This window comes from Heptranchias perlo, chromosome 13, assembly GCF_035084215.1.
Source record: "Heptranchias perlo isolate sHepPer1 chromosome 13, sHepPer1.hap1, whole genome shotgun sequence".
In the NCBI taxonomy this organism is placed as follows: Eukaryota; Metazoa; Chordata; class Chondrichthyes; order Hexanchiformes; family Hexanchidae; genus Heptranchias; species Heptranchias perlo.
This window is the reverse complement of record NC_090337.1, coordinates 16,738,176-16,757,456: the sequence shown is the minus strand read 5'-3', so window position 1 is coordinate 16,757,456 and position 19,281 is coordinate 16,738,176. Positions and strand designations below refer to the sequence as shown.

At 38.6% G+C, this 19,281-nt stretch overlaps 1 protein-coding gene across 3 annotated transcripts in view; it reads left to right on the top strand.

Moving 5' to 3' along the window:
- The window catches only part of u2surp (U2 snRNP-associated SURP domain containing), a 59,449-nt gene that overhangs the window by 21,870 nt on the left and 18,298 nt on the right, over window positions 1-19,281 (top strand). For 2 of the 3 annotated variants that reach the window (XM_067995038.1, XM_067995039.1), the window contains 7 exons: window positions 2,319-2,362; window positions 10,991-11,095; window positions 11,222-11,288; window positions 11,379-11,536; window positions 12,939-13,101; window positions 13,732-13,811; window positions 16,997-17,084. In XM_067995038.1, coding sequence (XP_067851139.1) covers window positions 2,319-2,362; window positions 10,991-11,095; window positions 11,222-11,288; window positions 11,379-11,536; window positions 12,939-13,101; window positions 13,732-13,811; window positions 16,997-17,084 — 705 coding nt within the window. The remainder of the gene's footprint in view (window positions 1-2,318; window positions 2,363-10,990; window positions 11,096-11,221; window positions 11,289-11,378; window positions 11,537-12,938; window positions 13,102-13,731; window positions 13,812-16,996; window positions 17,085-19,281) is intronic. The other variant, XM_067995040.1, reaches the window with a different exon arrangement.

Below are 19,281 nucleotides of genomic sequence, written 5' to 3'. Positions count from 1 at the left end.
AGATATATCTTCTGTATAGGTTAGCATATGTTTACTAGCATTTTGTCAGGGATAGAAATCAACTTTTTTTATTTTTGATGTCTAAACCAAATGCTGTAATAGCATCAATTACTGCAAAACATTTAAAGTGGGAGATTAGTTATTGCAGTTAGGTAGACTGGCTTAAATATAGATCTGATACAAGTCTTTACTTCAAGACTTCTAAATTTAAAAAAAAATTCCCCTTGTCCATTGAAAGGTATAGAAAGAAGAACTTGCATTTATATAGCACTTATCTATACTATACATGTGTTCAAAACTGCAAAATAAGAGAATATAAGAATTTAAAACGCGGAATGAAGAAAGACCATTCAACCCATCAAGCCTGATCCTTCCACAGCCCATGCACAATTTGCCCTATTATTGATCCTGCCCATACCCCTAAGTGGGGGTCTGCAAAGTTTCTCTCTACCCAACAAAAGGTAACTGAGCAAACCTCTAACCCCATAACCCACACTCTTCATTTTGATGAGCTGATTTTACGATGCCTCCATATTCCCATCAGGATGTAGCTCTGTTAAGTCATGTTTCTCAAGATTGAAATCTACCCTAGTGAGGGAGGGCCAATTATTTTAAGCCCTTACACAGAAATATATTTCAAATCCTCCCATGAGGCAGGAAGCTTGCTTTTAGTTTTGTAGCTTTTACACATCCAAGACTTCCTTCACTTTTCCTGTTCTCTCTACCCTAATATCCTCCCTCCCCCTCCCTCTTTCTCCCCACCCCCAACTTCTGCCTCTAAATAGCTGGCAGGTGTTCTCTTCCATCAGTGAAAAAGCTGTTGATGCCTCCCACAACACATCAGTACTACTTTGTAAACTTGACTGGTGCACTTTAGTGGTACAAGCTGATTTTAGGCTTTTTTCCCCTAAATTCTTTTTCAAATGGAATGTGCTAGTACCGTGTGGTACTCCTATCTAATGGCCTGGAGTGCAAACATCCAGCATAGTTTACCTATTCAATAGTTGTTGGTAGAAGCCCCTTCACTGCAGTGATGGATTAACTTCAGAAATTATGCTTGCCCACCTTTTGTGAGGATGATTTTGCTGAGGTTGCTGACAGTAAGCAAAACTCCAATACGCGCTCCTCATCAAAGCATAAGGGTGGCTACTAGCAACAAATGTAGGGAAAGGTGAGAGGGTTTTTAGTTGCTGCAATTTGTGTAGTTGGAGTTTCTTTTACAATTTTTCTCAACCCATTTATACTTTTGTCCACAAAGTTTAAAGACTGTTTTAACTGTAGTAAATAATTTTCACTTTCAAGTTAATGAGAAGGTAATATCCTATTCCAGGCATTTGATAGAAAGATATATTTTAACATAGAATTGGTCGTTTTAAAGTTAAAATGATGTTTCACATTCTTCCACCAAGTTCAATATCTAAGTTATTTAAATTACACATTTTAAATATCAAACAGCATCAGAGAAAGTTGTACAGTAGCTTCCAAAAGTTTTGCCTTATTGGCTTTGTACATTTCTTTAGTATTTTGAATAGCTGTTTAGATATATTTGTCTTTAGACTTGCTTTGTGCATTAGGTCTGGGACAAAGTATAAGATCATTAATTGGGCACTTAGGGTTTTATATATATTTCTTGGAGTGTTGGCCTATCTGAGTGTTATATTTCAAATTAATTAGTTTCCTTATGCAAATTGCAATGATAGATTGTACCATACTTTCAAAAGATGACAGGAGGGGGTGGGGGGGTTGGTGAAATGGGATATGTAAAATATGACTATTCAAGAAGATGTAACCTATAAGCCTCGAGTGGATTGCATTCTTCTCGATGTCACAAGTTGAATTGTGTGTATTCCACCCCTTCCAAGTCGAGCACTCTATGTTCACATATCCACATGGTACAGTAATCACTGGATGCATCTGATATGCCTCCTGGTCATCAAAATAACTGTGTGTACCTCACCATTTAATATTCTTTGTATATGGTGTACAAAATATAAGCTACCCTGATGAGCACCAGGAAAGTTCCCATGTTAACCGTTTCTAGTACCAGAGGTTTGTCCTAGCTCTAATTCCATTGCCATAGTCAAGACAAATATCTACAGTTATTTCTATCCCTGCTTTTCTATATTAGCACATTTCAGTTGTCTTAAATACATGCTTATACCTTTTTTAATTTGAAAGTGTTGATTTATAACAGTATAAATGTTGGCTTCTTGAAGGTTTTTAAAATGCATATGTATTTATATTTTTGTGTACTTGCTGCTTAAGTTGCCAATACTCATATATCCTATCTTTATTATCTGATGTGACTTCATATACAGACTCTGTCGCACGCCATAGTCAAAGTGGTTATCCCAACAGAAAGGTACACGTTTCTTCATTCATTTTTCATTGCTGCTGATAGTGGAAAGTGTCCCTTGTATAAAATGACTTCACATGATTTGTTAATCATGTGCTCTGGGCTAAGTTTCTGGATAGCTGAGCAATGGTTCCCTTGAATGTTTTGGGGTTACATCTGTGTAGTAGTTGCTTACAGATTTGGTGTAAACACAAGAGAATTCCTGTGTTTATGGAACTCCTCACTGCCAGTTTACAGTAGAGCACAGTGTTAAATGGTTATGTTCAATGCTTTCCCTATTCTTCGGGATGTGGGTACAAAATTCAGTTGCAATTCTGTTGGTTACAGTTTTCTATGCTTAAGGCACATCGGCCACAATTTAAATTGTTCAGAGGCAACACTGGTTTGTCCCTTTTTAAAAATTTTGCTCATTTGATGCTCTGTTTTAATATGACACAATGAAGATGTGCAGTTGAATTTGCGAGTTGCTATACATTTAAGACGTTTTATAAAAAATTGATGGTGTTGTGTGTTTCTATGGACCTGTACGGATTTGGGTTTACTGTGTAATTCGCTAATAAATCCAATAGTGAATTCAGGAAAAACTTCTTTACCCAAAGAGTGGTTAGAATGTAGAATGTGCTACCACAAGGAATAGTTGAGGCAAATAGCATAGATGCATATAAAGGGAAGCTAGATAAGCACATAAGGGAAAAAGGAATAGAGGGTTGTTCTGATAGGGTTAGATGAAGTAGGGAGGGAGGGGGCTCGTGCGGAGCACAAACAGTGGCATAGACCAGTTGGGCCAAGTTTTCTGTTTCTGTGCTGTTAACTTTGTATACCATCTATAATTGATGTCGATGACAACAGTCATATCTGGTTTGGATTAAATTTATCAAGCATTTAGATACAAAAGGCCTACTTTAGTTTGCTGTTCTGAATGTTAAAATCTTTGTCGTATCTATATTTTCTTCATGGTGCTTGCAAGCTGCTGGTAAATATAATGTAGCAATTTGGTTGGAATTATAAAGCCTAACTTGTGAGATGACATTTTTTTAATGTGCATTTGAGATAATCTAATTGGTGTCGGTGTAAGCATTAGCTGGTTGGGCTTGAATGTATTTAACCAGGGTACCTTATCAAAGTCGAAATAGATGTTGTCACAGTGGTGCATTCTTGACTGCATAGTGATCGGCTGCTACATCAAGTTCATTGGATTGGTGTCTTGATTGGAAATAAAGCAGAATTTGTTAGTTGATGTTTGCTGCACATGTGCTCCTATTTACCAACTGTGTTACAATATTAAGCGTGCCGTTGAGTTTAATCTAACTGGCTGCAATATTGGTCAGGACCTTTTGGAATTGAGCTTCTAAACTAAAGATACTACTCTTCAAGCAACTTCAGTAAAATTGTGTGAATTGCATTTTCAAAGATAATTTTATCAAGACCACACAATTTGAAAGTATCTCTAACTTCAGTTTAACAGAGAATTGTCTATTATATAATTTGATCAAAAGTAGGTTAGACTGGTTATGGCATTATTTGGATAACTGAGAAATTGGGTCTGTATGGAGTGGGAGATCTGTAACTGTCTTGAAGCTGACAAGTGAAAGCAGTGGTCCTTACATCTTTGTATTTTGAATGCAGAGTACCTTTAGCACTACTGTATTGTACTGTAATCCCATTGTCTTCAGGCTATAGGCTTAGCAGTTTGTGTTTGGCTTGTATGTATGGCTTTGCTTGTTTTGTGGTGGGTGGATGTAGAAAGGTGATTGAGGAATCTATAGTGGGGTTCCCTTGCTCATCTGAACCAGAACTTTGCCTTGTCGTGCACATTCATCAAAATTCTTAGTAAAGGCCATCACCAGAATTTGACCACGTGATGGGCACTGATCTTTTAAATAAACTCTTCATGACGTTTGACCTTGGCCGTGGTGAGCAGCACAAGCTGAACTGCCTGTTGCAGCGAGGGACCTGAACAAAGCACCATGGAATGGATTGGGAAAGTATTCAGATTTTGAAGAGTCATTGGTACGATCAGCTTCATTGACTCTAGTTGAATTGTTTTTTTAAAAGAATCCTTTATTTGTTGGCTACCACGGTTAGGCTTTTAACTTCAGGAAAACAAAATCTGCACAATGTACCTTTTTAACAACTTTCTGCCTAGATGAAAGGTCCTGGTTACATCGGAAAATCCATCAATTGTTATTGGCCCTAATATTTATCGCATTTTATGGTCCTGCTGCCATCTTTTTCAATTAAATAAGTTTAAATTTTAGTTTTCAACCAATTTTTGGCCTTTTTAAGAATGGAGGAAGATTCTAAGCTCTCCACACATGCACTTATGATTTCATGGTGATTTCTTATCCTAAAAATTACTAACTTGAGAAATGTACTGAGGATGTTGGACGTTTCTCACTTGATTACGATACTAACCGCACAATTTCTGTTTTGTTTTATAAATGCTGCTGTTGTCTTCCAAGAATTAAAATCATATACAGTGTTGATTTAATGTGTTCATGGCCAACAAAAATTGGATACTGATCTACAAGTAATAAGAAAACATTAATGAATAAAAATGGTTTGATGTTTTTTATATTTATGACCATACTTTTCAGAGCAACATGGTAGTTAGTAGAAAGATACTTTCATGTTTCAACTTGGGCATGGTGTGGTTGGAGTGCGTTTCAACAAAATACTTGCTCTTATCAAATTACAGAAATTCCTCCCCTACTCTCTCCAAAAAAAATTCAGTCAAAATAATACATGATATATTGCTTCTGTCAGAGATTTTAGGGCAACTTATGTGCATTTAGACTTTAATGTTTTTGAATATTTTTAGAATATAATTTTCAAAAGGGGAAGTATAGGGGAATGTAATGCCAGGGTGAATGAGTTGTTATTGAATACTTCAAATACTACAGATGAAAAAATAATGGGCTGGATTTTGCTGTAAAAATAATGGTGAGGCCAACAGCGCTCACCATTATTTATGTGCAAATCGGACAGCAAATTCCGACGACAGCACGTGCAGTTAAATGTGGAAATCCGGAAGTTGCTGGTCGAGATGTGCTGCCCCAAAAGCTGTGTGGAAATGGCATCTCGCTGTCTGACTCACCATTCAAATGTATTGAACGGCATGAAGTTCCTGTACTGACGTAGATATGGACTAAATTTGCCAAAACAAGTTAGGGCTTGTCCATTCCGGTGTAAGTGCATTTTTAACAGTGTGATAAGTCTTAATTACTGCCAAACAACCCCTCTGGCACTGAAAATCAACTTTTACAAGTGTGGAGTCTCATTCCTTCAGCTTTTAATTATTGTTGAACATTTTTTTTTAAAATTTCTCTTTTTTTTAAATCTCTGTCTCTGAATCCAATCTTTCTTTCCCTCTTTCTTTTACTACACCTGATTTGACATTGAATCCACTATTCTAACTTAGACTTCCCGGTTCAGATTCTGTGCTGCTCATTAATGATGCTTCAATCTGGTTAAGCAGGCACACAGTTGCTTGCCCTGTTCACACAGGGCCAGATGCCCTGTAGAGGGCGTCGCGCTGAAATAATCTCATGTCCAGGAACTTGCCGTGCAAAACCCCATAGAAAGCCTACGGGCAAGTGCAGGTCGAACGAACGGCGCTGCTCACAGCAAAATCTGGCCCAATATATTTTTTGAGAAATTAAGTGGGTTTAAGTGACAGTCCTTTGGCAGCAGAAATTAAATGTAGATCAAACTATCCATTGGACCTTTAATGAGTTGGGGATGTAATTCAGAGTATTAATGGGTACACTTTTTTATTTAAAAAAAATCTCAAACTTGAAACTAACTGCTGTGGGCTGTAACTGTCATTGCACAGATATGGTTTTAGTGCCATGGCCCTAAACTTGTATTGGTGTTCTTAAGGTAGGTTTGTTAACGTGTGGTACTTATTAACATCCTGTAAGTTCTCTCTGCAGTGTTGGTTTTGAGAGAAGGGTTTGAATAAGGATATTTCAGTTTAAAATTATAGAAGCCAGCAGGTGTAACGAGTAGGTTTAAATTTAGGTCCCGATCAAATGCAATTTGCAACTGTATAACATGGAAAAAACCTGAATAAAAATTGCCTTCAAGGCTTGGGTAATGTTTATATACATTCTCAAATTGGTCATTTTCAAGGATGGTAAGCCATTTTAGTTTGCAAAGAAAAAGGCTTTTTGTCAAGTGGCAACGTATAGTTCCCATCAGTACTTTTATGTATAGGAACGAATCCTAATAACTAAAGGACAAGGTGGCTGTGGGATAAGTACTTGTAGTATACTTGCTAGGGCCTTTATGTGCAGAATGGGTAATTGGTGGGAGAATCCCGTCAAACCGTTGATGCTCGTAAGATGCTCACAGTGATGACCAAAATTGATAGAGACCTTGGATCAGGTTCTCTGAACATCGAGGCTAGGGAATGTTGTCTGGCGTGGGGGAGGGGCTAAAAGAGAATGGACTAAAAATGGTTGAACTACTATAAATGGTTGAAAATTAGTTTAGGACTCCTGTATGATGCATAAACAATCGGTGAATGGAGAGCAAAGTGTGGTAATACTTTGGTGATGTCTGAGGTGGACAGAAGTTTCTCTTGAAGCATGCAACCTTTCCCATTGTAAACAGATGAATCCAGGAGCCCCAACTTGCATAGATAATTGATTTTTGTTAGTGTCACCCAGAAAGGCTCTGTACTTTTAATATATTGGCCTGTGCAATTGCCTTTTTGAATTGATAGAAATGAACCAATTTTTGTAATGATGGACTTATTTTTGTTGCAAAAATTTGGTGGTACAGTGAAAACTATACAAAGGGACACCTGCAAAAAAGGGATACTCATTGACCGTCCCAAATAATTAACTGTACATACAGTGACCATTTTGAAAATAGGGGCACCAGCAAATAAAGGACACCTGATGCAAGTCCCTTAAGTATCAATCCCCAATTTACAAGTTTCACTGCATTTGCGTTTGAATTACATTTCTAGTGTTACTGATTGGATTCACACACTTATTGAATTTGCATGACTTATGCTGCCCAGCCTACTAGTTATGCATGTTAACTAACTAAACCAAAAAAAACATTTTTGGGCATTTATATATAAAATTTCTGCAATATGTAAATTGATAGGATATGACTCTCTTAGAGCTTTAATACCAAAATATTACTTCGGTTCAACTGCCATTTTTCTTCTTAATAAACAAAAAAGTGAAGTTTAATTCTCTACTCTTGTGGGGTGGTCTCAGCTTTGGATTACGAAGTTGTTAGAAGCCATCTAGCTAACAGCAGCTGTGGGCTCATTCAGCAAGTGCAGTCAGTTGATTTCAGCAGGGGCTGAACACACCCTTGCTGATACTGTAGCAGTTGTAATTTATTTTTAGTTCAGTACATACTGAGTTCTGCTCTGTACTTGGCTGGAGGTGAACGAAAACATGTCTGACTGCCCAAGCTCAGGATCCTGGATGCAGAGATGTGCTAATCACCTCTAATTGAGCCTACAACTGGCACCGACTTGAGTAGATTCACAAAACATTCTTTATCAAAATGAGAGGCTTCAGGTAGGGCATTAACAGGAAGTGTAGTCCTCCCGGGTTCTTCTATTTAAAAATATATATTCAACAGTGGAATAATTATTGGGGGTGGGGGGGAGATCATGGAACAGTGTTGCAGGCAACTGGAAAGAAAATGGTTCCCCAAATTCCCCATTCTGCAAGTAGGAAGATGAGAGGTAATATGTGGTACTGTCAGCATGGTGGTGAGGGGGAGAAACTAATTATTTTTTATTTTGAATTACTTTCTGTCTACAGTACAGAAACAGGCCATTCGGCCCAACTGGTCTATGCCAGTGTTTATACTCCACACAGGCCTCCTCCCTCCCTACTTCATCTAACCCTATCAGCATACCCTTTCTATTCCTTTCTCCTTCGTGTGCTTATCGAGCTTCCCCTTAAATGCATCTGCTATTTGCCTCAAGTAATCCTTGTGGTAGCATGTTCCACGTTCTTACCACTCTTTGGGTAAAGAAGTTTCTCCTGAATTCCCTATTGGATTTATTAGTGACTATCTTATATTGATGACCTCTAGTTTTGGTCTCCCACACAGGTGGAAACATTTTCTCTACATCTACCCTTTCAAACCTTTTCATTATCTTGAAGACCTCTATTAGGTCACCTGTCAGCCTTCTCTTTTCTAGAAAAAAGAGCTCCAGCCTGTTTAGTCTTTCCTGATAAGTATATCCTCTCGTTTCTGGTATCATCCTTGTGAATCTTGTTTCCATCGCCCTAGTCTTATAGGATTTTGTACACCCTTTAGGAATTACATTTGTGTAAGCAGGAGCTTCTATTTTATTGATTTCTCCAGTGCTGGACCGTGCCTGCCATTATCAGAGATGGGATGTGATCTTCTGACATTATCACCAATGATTGCTAACCTGGAGGCATGGAGTTTGGTATTTTTAGGTATGTGGGCTATTCAGAGCTGATGCTGAATGTGTTCTTGCTGAAATTTGCTGCTCCACAGTATAAAGAAGTTCAATCAGTACCTAAAAATAATTAAATTAGCTCTGAAAAGCCCACTTTTTCAAAAAAAAATTCTAGTAGTCTTTAAACTCTGCCTCTGGACTGACCCAGCTCTTGGTTGTGTCAGTGATTGTGCCTTCTTTCCTTAAATTGGTGGTCACAGTTTAGACTCATCTGTAATTGAGAGATTCTGCCTGTAAGAATGAAGTTGAAGTTAAGCTTGCTGAATGGTTCAAGGAGTATTTTACACTGGAATATGCCTACTAGCTTTTAAATAAACGAGCCTTCAACATTTGATACATGTTTAAAAATTGATTGACTTTGGAATGCACAGAAGTACAATATATTGCAAATCAAGTATTGATTAGCTGGTTACTTCAATGACACATTTAACCTGAATAGCTGTTTAAAAATTACAGCATTTTATCCTAAAATGAGGGGACAAATTTTCCTGTAATGGGAGAGTAGTCATAGAATGAGGTGGGGGTATAGAAGAAATTTCTTCACAGAAGGAGTTCTTAAAACATGGAATGCTATGGCACAAGTAGCTACTGAGGTAGACACTGTTACATTTAAAAGGGAATTGGATAAATAGTTGAATATTAAGACTATAAAAGGATATGTGGAAAGGCAACAAAATGGAGATAGAGTAGATAGCCCCCGTTGAAGAACTGGCCTGTACATGATGGGTTGAATGGCCTCCTTCTGTGTTGTAACTTATGTGAGTTTTAAAAATTAAAATGTAAACTCATGTTGCAGTACTGGTGGTGGAATAGCTTTATATATGACATTGTTTGTTTGTTAGCTATAATAAGCTATATAAAATATTCTCAGTGAGGCACCAGCAATCTAAATTTAGGTGGGTTTTCTCTCCCAGTGGTGCTCCAGGACTGGAGTCCGAGCTTTTGGAATATGCATTGCTTCTGTTTTCAGGTCTGTACATTGGTGTCATTCATTTCAATAAAGGTTATAGGAGTATGATTAGTAACCACCTGTCTAAAATTGATTCCGCGACTCTCCTTACAAGAAGCCAGTTGTTCAGTATTGGTTGGGTGATCAGATAGACTAGTACTGACCAATTGGCTTCTTGGAATGCCAATTTAAGTTAGGCGGTTACTGATTTTAAGCAGCCATAATACTTGCAAATGGCCTGAAAGTGGAAGACTTCTTAAAATTGTTTCAGAACACTACAAGACGAGCTAATCTTGAATCAGCCATAGTTAATGTAAAACTCCACTAATGGAATGCCAGAGTAATTGCAGTTGAATAATGTTTATTTAAAATGAGATTGACCATAAACAAAGACCCCCTTCTCCAGAGTTGAACAGTAAAATCAAATCACCTTGAATGATGTGGTCACATGTATACAATTTTTAAAAAATTCCTTTCTACAATTGTCGTTTATTATAGATGCTGTAAACTGTTCAGTACTCAGGTTTCAAAACCTTGTTTCAGTTTTAAAACTTGCCTTGTAGGAGCATTATCATGCTCCTCTTTGTGTATGTATGTTCAATCTGTTGCATCTTTTACTTGCCATCAATGCATACAAATATGTAATTTTCTTAAGCCAAACTATTAGTTACTATAATTTAACTAGCATATGTGAAACATCATTCCATCAGCTTTTCTGTTCAAGATGTTCTGGAAATTTGGATGCCTGTTGATATTTAAACCCTTCATTCAAGACACTGTTAATTGGAATGCATGTTTTTTTTTTAAAAACTTAAATTTAATGTTTATTGACTAGAAAGAAGCTTGATTAAAAATAGTACCTTTAGCTTCACTGATATGACTGGTAAAGTCTTTTAGAGTAAGTTATGGACTTCACTTGGCCACAGTATAGTTTAGAACTATTATGTTTCAAGAACAAAATCTGAGGGTGGACCAGAAACATTTCGGCTTTGCAGATGAAAATATTGGGTTTTTGTATTGAGCAGAATCTAGCTATTTTGCTTCCCAGTCGGTTACCAAAGCCAATTAAAATGCTGCAGATTACTAAGCTTGTTAATGAAAACTACCCGCCTGCTGTGTTTTGGAAAATCATTTATTATATGGATTCTTTTCTTTAGCTCCTTAAAATGGTGTCCTCTTTGTGAATGGATTATCTTGATTTTGTTTTGTTTAGAAACTTGCTGTGTGTTATTCATCGGATGATCGAATTTGTGGTGCGTGAGGGACCTATGTTCGAAGCCATGATTATGAACAGAGAAATTAGCAACCCTATGTTCAGGTTTTTATTTAATTCAGTATCTGGATTATTTACCATTTATTGCTTAACAAAATCATATTCAGTAAAAAAAAAAAATTTATCAACTTTAGCATGCAGAAAGTTTGTAAGAAATAATGTATTTTTCAGATTCCTTTTTGAGAATCAAAGCCCAGCCCATGTTTACTACAGATGGAAATTGTATTCGATACTACAGGTACATTTAATTTAATACTTGAGAAAAATTAAATAATTACAAATGAAGATTCCACCAAGCTTATCTATATGAATGTCACTTGTTTGACAGGGGGATTCGCCAACCAAGTGGCGAACTGTGGATTTCCGCATGTTCAAGAATGGATCATTTTGGCGACCGCCACCTCTAAACCCATATCTGCAGGAAATATTGGAAGAGACAGAGTCACGTGTTGAGGAGAATGTGAAAAAGGGACAGCTGAAAGAAGAGTGAGTTATACAAGTGTCTACGTAATATTTAAAAGTGTTATGAGAAGCCTTTTTATGGTTTATTTGCAGTGTTGTAAAACAGCTGCTGAAGTTCCCTCGACAAATTTTAAGTTAATAGGTTAAGAGAATGTAACAAATTGTATTGTGATTGAACCATACTAATGTCTTTAATATTAGGACAAGCAACTGCAGTCAAGATTTTTTTCTCAAGTCTTTGCGTACTAATTTTCTGTGTTACATGTTTCTTGGGTTTTACAGTTTATCTAATTGCAATGTGTCTAATGTATGTTAGTGTGATTATAATGTAGTACACCTTTAATATTGGTCCATGCTAACTATGCGCCACACAATGGACCAATCAGATCATTGCAACTCATTATTGGCTACCACGTGGTTCCCGGTTTATCTTCCAGGCTAGACATTAGTCCAGTTCTGCTGCCTCCTTGCCTTGAATAATCCAGCCCTGGCTCTTGCTGTCTTTTTACTGAGGCCCTCCTCAAGGACTTCACTTTCTTTTTTGTTTTAGGAGTCCCCTGTACTTTCTCCATCTGGTTTTCTGCTCATCATCTAGTCTCTGTGCTGCCACTCACACCCAGCCACTTCGACTGTGCCGATTCTGGCAATTGCTTCCTCAGGAGGACTGCTGATTTCTAGTGCCTTCTGAGCTTAGGCCTTGAGCTCACAGACTCACTTCCACGAGGTCCTCCCTGCCTCTCCACAACAGCCCCCCTCCATTCCCAATTCTCTCTGCAGATTTGCCTTCCCTTCATCTGACTTTGCTGGAAAAAACTGCCCAACCTCCTTCTCAGTCTGTAACTAATGAATTGGGAAATCAGTTAGTTAATAGGTGAAAGTTCTTATTTTCAGCGCTATTTAGTTAAGCCAATGCAATGTACTCTTGATTATTCAAAGTCACTTCTTGTGCTTAAAAAAATTCAATCATTTGAATTAAGCAACATAAATAATGCAACAAAGTGTGAATTTAGTGTTAAAAATTGAATTACCAGATAACTTCAATTAAGTGACTGAATTAAGAGTAGACTGTATAAGATTATAATAGGAATCCCAAATGAGTACTGCTGCTTGTCGAATTGTATCAAGTTGACATGTAGGTGACTTGAAATGATGTGCGAAATTTAATTTCCCTAGAATGCTGGAACAGTTGCAAAGTTCAAACATTCATTTTTAATGAGTCATAATAAATCTGATGTTAACCGTTGAAAAATGTTAATTCTTAACTTTGAAAGGACCATAAATAGCCATTAATTTCTGACAATTGAGTTTTAAAAGACTTGACGCAAATTTTATTTAAAATTGTACTTCAAGGTTGCTAATTGTAAGTAGTTGTATAGAAGATTACAGTTTATTATAATATTGTAAAATATTTAACATTCCATTTAAGTCAAAGGGATAAATTGGAGGAGCTTTTGCGTGGACTGACCCCACGAAAGAATGACGTTGGTGATGCTATGGTGTTCTGCCTGAATCATGCTGAGGCTGCTGAAGAAATTGTGGAATGTATTGCAGAATCTTTGTCCATTTTAAAGACTCCGTTGCCTAAAAAGGTTTGTTCTGTAGTAGACATTACATCATCCTGAAATCCTTTTGAAAAAGGTTTTGTTTTGACCAAATCCACTTAATATAGCAACCGTTCTTGGCTGCCAGGATGCAAGGTTTATGAAGTACTAGCTATAAATTCTCATCACTGGCTCTTCAACCTTTATACTTAGACACTTTGTACATGGCTTGAAACCAATTTGAAACCTTGGCTCCTAAATGATTATTAGAAATTTGTGGATAAAAGAGCAGCTGCTTCATGATACACAATTGACCTCCAAAGCTATGGTTTTGGACAAGTCAGCAGCATTTTTATTTGATAGCCAAAGTAATCTGGAGTCTTGTTTGACTGCAAGGTGAGTTCGGTGTTAACTTTTATCTGAGGAGATAAAACAAGTGGGTACGATCCATAAGGTAGATTGCCTCCTGAATGCATTGACTGTTGCTGGAGTATGGTTTACACTGTTCCAGCAATGTTGGTTAGGTCCACTTCCTCAAGACGCCTCTTTTGATAGCTTAAGGGAATTGAAAAGGAACATTAGTGTCTGTTAGTACTTTCATCAAGTTTGTGTCACAACAGTACATTTCAAAACCAAACAGACCATTTTGTAAGTAAAATTACAATTTTTTAATTCCAGATTGCCAGGCTTTATTTGGTGTCTGATGTATTGTACAATTCTTCTGCTAAAGTTGCAAATGCCTCGTACTACAGAAAATTGTAAGTATCCATGCTTGCTTAATTTAATATTTCATCCAATTATCTATTTTGTGTCTGTGAATAATGAATGTGTAATTACACTGTTCAGGTATGTTATTGATATTGTGTTATGTGAAATGCCCTGTTCAAAGCACTGCAACAGCAGCTTACATTTCAATAGTGCTGCTCACATACGGATAATGTGAGAGCTTTATGGAGGAGTGGGAAAAAAAATTAGATGCCAAGAGGCAGAAGAAAGAGAGGAAAGGAGTTTGGAGGTACTGCCAAAAGTACAATTCATGAAGGTTTTTTTTAAGAAGGCTTTTGAAATTGGGGGAAAAGATGGCCAGCAAAGGGATTTAGGGAGTGAGCAACAGACGAGTATTTTCTGATGATCTAGGGAAAAAATTGCTTTTGGTATAATACTAGTTGCACAAACCCTTCTTGGTTTCAATCAGTATTGTCTTCATTGGCCTTTAGTCTTATTCAGAAAGACTCTTCCATACTCAGTTTTCAGAATACAGTATTTATCCAGTAGGTGCATCTGCCAATATATTCTTCATTTCAGCATTTGTGTATTGTTAGGTCAGGTTCATTCAATGAATGGATGTCATGTATCTTGTTTTTATCTTGCACCAGCTTTAACGCAGCAGTCAAACTTGCAGTTCTGCTGACATTTATAAGTATCAAGAGAGCAGGCCTTTTCACAGCCATACAAGCATGTTCTCGCACAAAGTTTTGTGATACATTTAAGATATTTGATGTGGTTTCTGCACTGAGGGACCTTTTGAGGGCATTGTTGAATATTCAAAGCTGTCACTGATTCTGGAAATGCTTCTGTGAATTCAGTTTTTTTTTACTTCCTTGGTAAAACCACCTAGTTTATGGTGGCCAGTTTCACCAGTAGGAACTGGTATTTCCAAAGCTCTGGAAAGTTGAGTCAAAATAAAATGAACATGCACCAACCACTGTGAGCACATGCAAGTGTACTTCTGCATGCATAGTGGGCTTTTTTGCCAAACTATGTTCCAAGACTATAGATGAGGAACTGTTCTGTTTCTTGCAACACTTGTATATTACAATTGGAGCACTACTTCAAATTAAGCCAACCATAGGGCGAGGGGGCACAGATCAAACTAGCTAAAGGCAACTTTAGGACTGATGTCAGGAAGGTCTTCACAAAGAGTAATCGCATAGAAAAGTGCGAACCTTTCATATTGGAAGAGAGAAAGGGAAACCTAATTGATGGTGTTGGACTAGCTAGGGGGAGGCAAGATTTTGGAGTGATGGTAAACGCTGCACTGACCATGTGCAGTCTTTGCAGAGCAGCAGAAAACAAAGCAAACAGGATACAGCAAATATATTGCCAAATCAGGTCTGAAGTCATCATACTGAAACTGTATAATGCTCTGGTCAGACCACACCTTGAATGCCACATCCAGTTCTTGCCACCAAGGCACGACGGAAAATCCAAGTCATGGAAGAGGTGCAGAAAAAAGCACAGACGGTGGTCCCTAATATCAGAACTGAATCATGAGCTACAAAAACTTGGGTTCTTCAGCTTTGAAAGGAGATAGCTGAGAGGAACCGTAGAAATATGAAATACTGAGTGGAATAGAAAAGGTTAACCCTGAGCGCTATTTGAAGTTAAACCATGACTACAAGACAAGGAGACATAGATACAAACTTGTGGAAGGTTAATTGTTAGGGAGCACTTGACACACTGATTAATATCTGGAGTGATATTTGGGTAGTGGTGGCAAAAACTATAGAATTTAAGAGACAGTTAAATGCTCTGATGAGTGATCATAGCTTTCTATGGAAAGATGGGCCAGATGTCCACCCTGTTAGGCATATCTTTGTAATCAATACGTGGAATGGATTTTCAGGTAGGCATTGGACGTAAAAAAAATCCCTTGGAATAACAGTTTGATGGTAAGTTCTTTCCTGATGAACAAGCTACAGTAGGCTGAATGGCTGCTGTCTTCCACATCTATTATGGTAATATGATTAGTACAAGCAGTGTAAAAACAAGTATAAAAATGAATGAGAGTCAGCCACTTCTGACTTTTAGTGAACAATCCTTTTTTAGATCGGCTTTTTGTGATTTCAGCATTTTATTCTAGCCAGTGAACTACTTGTATTTGGATCCTCTTTGCTACTGTAGATAGATTATAAATCAGATCTTTCCCCAATCCATTGAAAGTTGGCCAGTTACACGTGCTGTTACATCCTCTTCCTTTAAGACCCTGCTTAAAATGCACCTCTTAGACTAAGCTTTGGCCATCCTTCTGAATGTTTCAGCCTTTGGCTGAGCATCCATTTTCCTCATGCCTTGGGCATTATATAAGTGCAAGTTATTACATTTGTTATCTCAACAACCCACACCAAATTTAATTGGAAACTTTCAGCATTTGATTTCTTTGGTTCTTAAATGAGCTGCAAACTATCTGTACATGATAATTATATTCCCTGAAACAGCTTAACCCTTAAAATGTTGGATTTTTAAAAAAATTTGAAACTTCGTAAAGAAAAATGTTTATGCTGATCATTTTCTTCATGTATGTGCATGTATTATAATAGTGTGGGCATCAGTGCATTTTGTTTATGCAGTTTAATGATTGGCCCTGAATTTAGACACTTAATAGGCTTAATTTCCTTTGTGCACAATTTTTAGTGCACTGTTAAATATGTTTGCAAATTTAAGTCTGCACTTTTTGACACGTTCGTGTGTTAAGATAGTACAGACAGACATTCTATGCGAGAATTGTGAATTATTGAGATAAAGATAGAGCATGGAGAAAATTAAACCCCAAATTGTTTCACATTTCATTTGTAATTACATCAAAATTGTTCCCCAGTTACTTGAGAATTCAAGGACACCACTCGTGCAAAAACTAATCTTTTGCACAGAAGCCAAAATATATTACGGTTTTTGATGTGTGAGGCACATTCTTCAAAATATAAATTTATGATGCCAAGGAGGCCTTTTTAAAATGGGAGTTTGACCTATTGAAGGGAATTAGAACCTATGGTCAGAATCCCTGCCAAGATGTTGAACTTAGCTATATCTCATGGTATGTCTCAGCATTTGTTGTCGTTCAAATAATGTAAAGCATTTTATATTTTTAAGCATGGGCAAAAGACAGCAGATATGTTTCTGGTAGTTTGTTTGGTCCATGTTAATATTTCTACTTTCCTTGCAGTTTTGAATCAAAGCTGTGCCAGATATTTGCAAACCTTAATGCAACCTACAAGTCAATACAAGGTCACTTACAGTCCGAGAATTTCAAGGTAATGAACTGATTACTGTAAACCGTTAGCTTTTATTGGTCATAGTCATTTTGAAACATCAAGAACAATGATAGAATCATAGATTACAGCATGGAAAGAGGCCATTCGGCCGACCAAGTCCATGCAGACTCTATGCAAGAGCAATCCAGCTAGTCCCACTCCCTTGCACTATCCCCATAGCCCTGCAAATTTTTTCCTTTCAAGCACTTATCCAGTTCCCTTTTGAAAGCCTCAATTGAATCTGCCTCCACCACCCCACCCTGGCAGTGCCTTCCAGATCATAACCACTCGCTGCGTAAAAAAAGTTTTTCCTGGTCACCTTTGGCTCTTTTACCAATCACCTGAAATCGATATCCTCTGGTTCTTGACCCTTCCGTCAATGGGAAGAGTTTCTCTCTATCTACTCTGTCTAGACCCTTCATGATTTTGAATACCTCTATCAAATCTCCTCTCAACCTTCTCTGTTCCAAGGAGAACAACCTCAGCTTCTCCAGTCTATCCACATAACTAAAGTTCCACATCCCTGGAATCATTTTAGTAAATCTCTTGTGCACCCTCTCTAAGGCCTTCACATCTTTCCTAAAGTGCAGTGCCCAGAACTGGACACAGTGCTCCAGTTGTGGCTGAACCAGTGTTTTATAAAGGTTTTTTTTAATTTGTTCATGGGATGTGGGTGTCGCTGGAGAGGCCGGCATTTATTGCCCATCCCTAATTGCCCTTGAGAAGGTGGTGGTGAGCCACCTTCTTGAACCGCTGCAGTCCGTGTGGTGACTGTTCTCCCACTGTGCTGTTAGGAAGGGAGTTCCAGGATTTTGACCCAGCGACGATGAGGGAACGGCGATATATTTCCAAGTCTGGATGGTGTGTGACTTGGAGGGGAACATGCAGGTGGTGTTGTTCCCATGTGCCTGCTGCTCTTGTCCTTCCAGGTGGTAGAGGTCGCGGGTTTGGGAGGTGCTGTCGAAGAAGCCTTGGCGAGTTGCTGCAATGCATCCTGTGGATGGTACACACTGCAGCCACTGTGTTTAGGGTGGTGGATGGGGTGCCAATCAAGCGGGCTACTTTGTCCTGGATGGTGTCGAGTTTCTTGAGTGTTGGAGCTGCACTCATCCAAGCAAGTGGAGAGTATTCCATCACACTCCTGACTTGTGCCTTGTAGATGGTGGAAAGGCTTTGGGGAGTCAGGAGGTGAGTCACTCGCCGCAGAATACCCAGCCTCTGACCTGCTCTTGTAGCCACAGTTTATATGGCTGGTCCAGTTAAGTTTCTGGTCAATGGTGACCCCCAGGATGTTGATGGTGGGGGATTCGGCGATGGTAATGCCGTTGAATGTCAAGGGGAGGTGGTTAGACTCTCTTTTTGGAGATGGTCATTGCCTAGCATTTATCTGGCGCGAATGTTACTTGCCACTTATGAGCCCAAGCCTGGATGTTGTCTAGGTCTTGCTGCACGCAGGCTCGGACTGCTTCATTATTTGAGGGGTTGCGAATGGAACTGAACACTGCAATCATCAGCCAACATCCCCATTTCTGACCTTATGATGGAGGGAAGGTCATTGATGAAGCAGCTGAAGATGGTTGGGCCTAGGACACTGCCCTGTGGAACTCCTGCAGCAATGCCCAGGGGCTGAGATGATTGGCCTCCAACAACCACTATCATCTTCCTTTGTGCCAGGTATGACTCCAGCCACTGGAGAGTTTTCCCCCTGATTCCCATTGACTTCAATTTTACTAGGGCTCCTTGGTGCCACACTCGGTCAAATGCTGCCTTGATGCCAAGGGCAGTCACTCTCACCTCACCTCTGGAATTCAGCTCTTTTGTCCATGTTTGGACCAAGGCTGTAATGAGGTCTGGAGCAGAGTGGTCCTGGCGGAACCCAAACTGAGCATCAGTGAGCAGGTTATTGGTGAGTAAGTGCCGCTTGATAGCACTGTCGATGACACCTTCCATCACTTTGCTGATGATTGAGAGTAGACTGATGGGGCGGTAATTGGCCGGATTGGATTTGTCCTGCTTTTTGTGGACAGGACATACCTGGGCAATTTTCCACATTGTCGGGTAGATGCCAGTGTTGTAGCTGTACTGGAGCAGCTTGGCTGGAGGGGCAGCTAGTTCTGTAGCACAAGTCTTCAGCACTACAGCTGGGATGTTGTCGGGACCCATAGCCTTTGCTGTATCCAGTGCACACAGCCGTTTC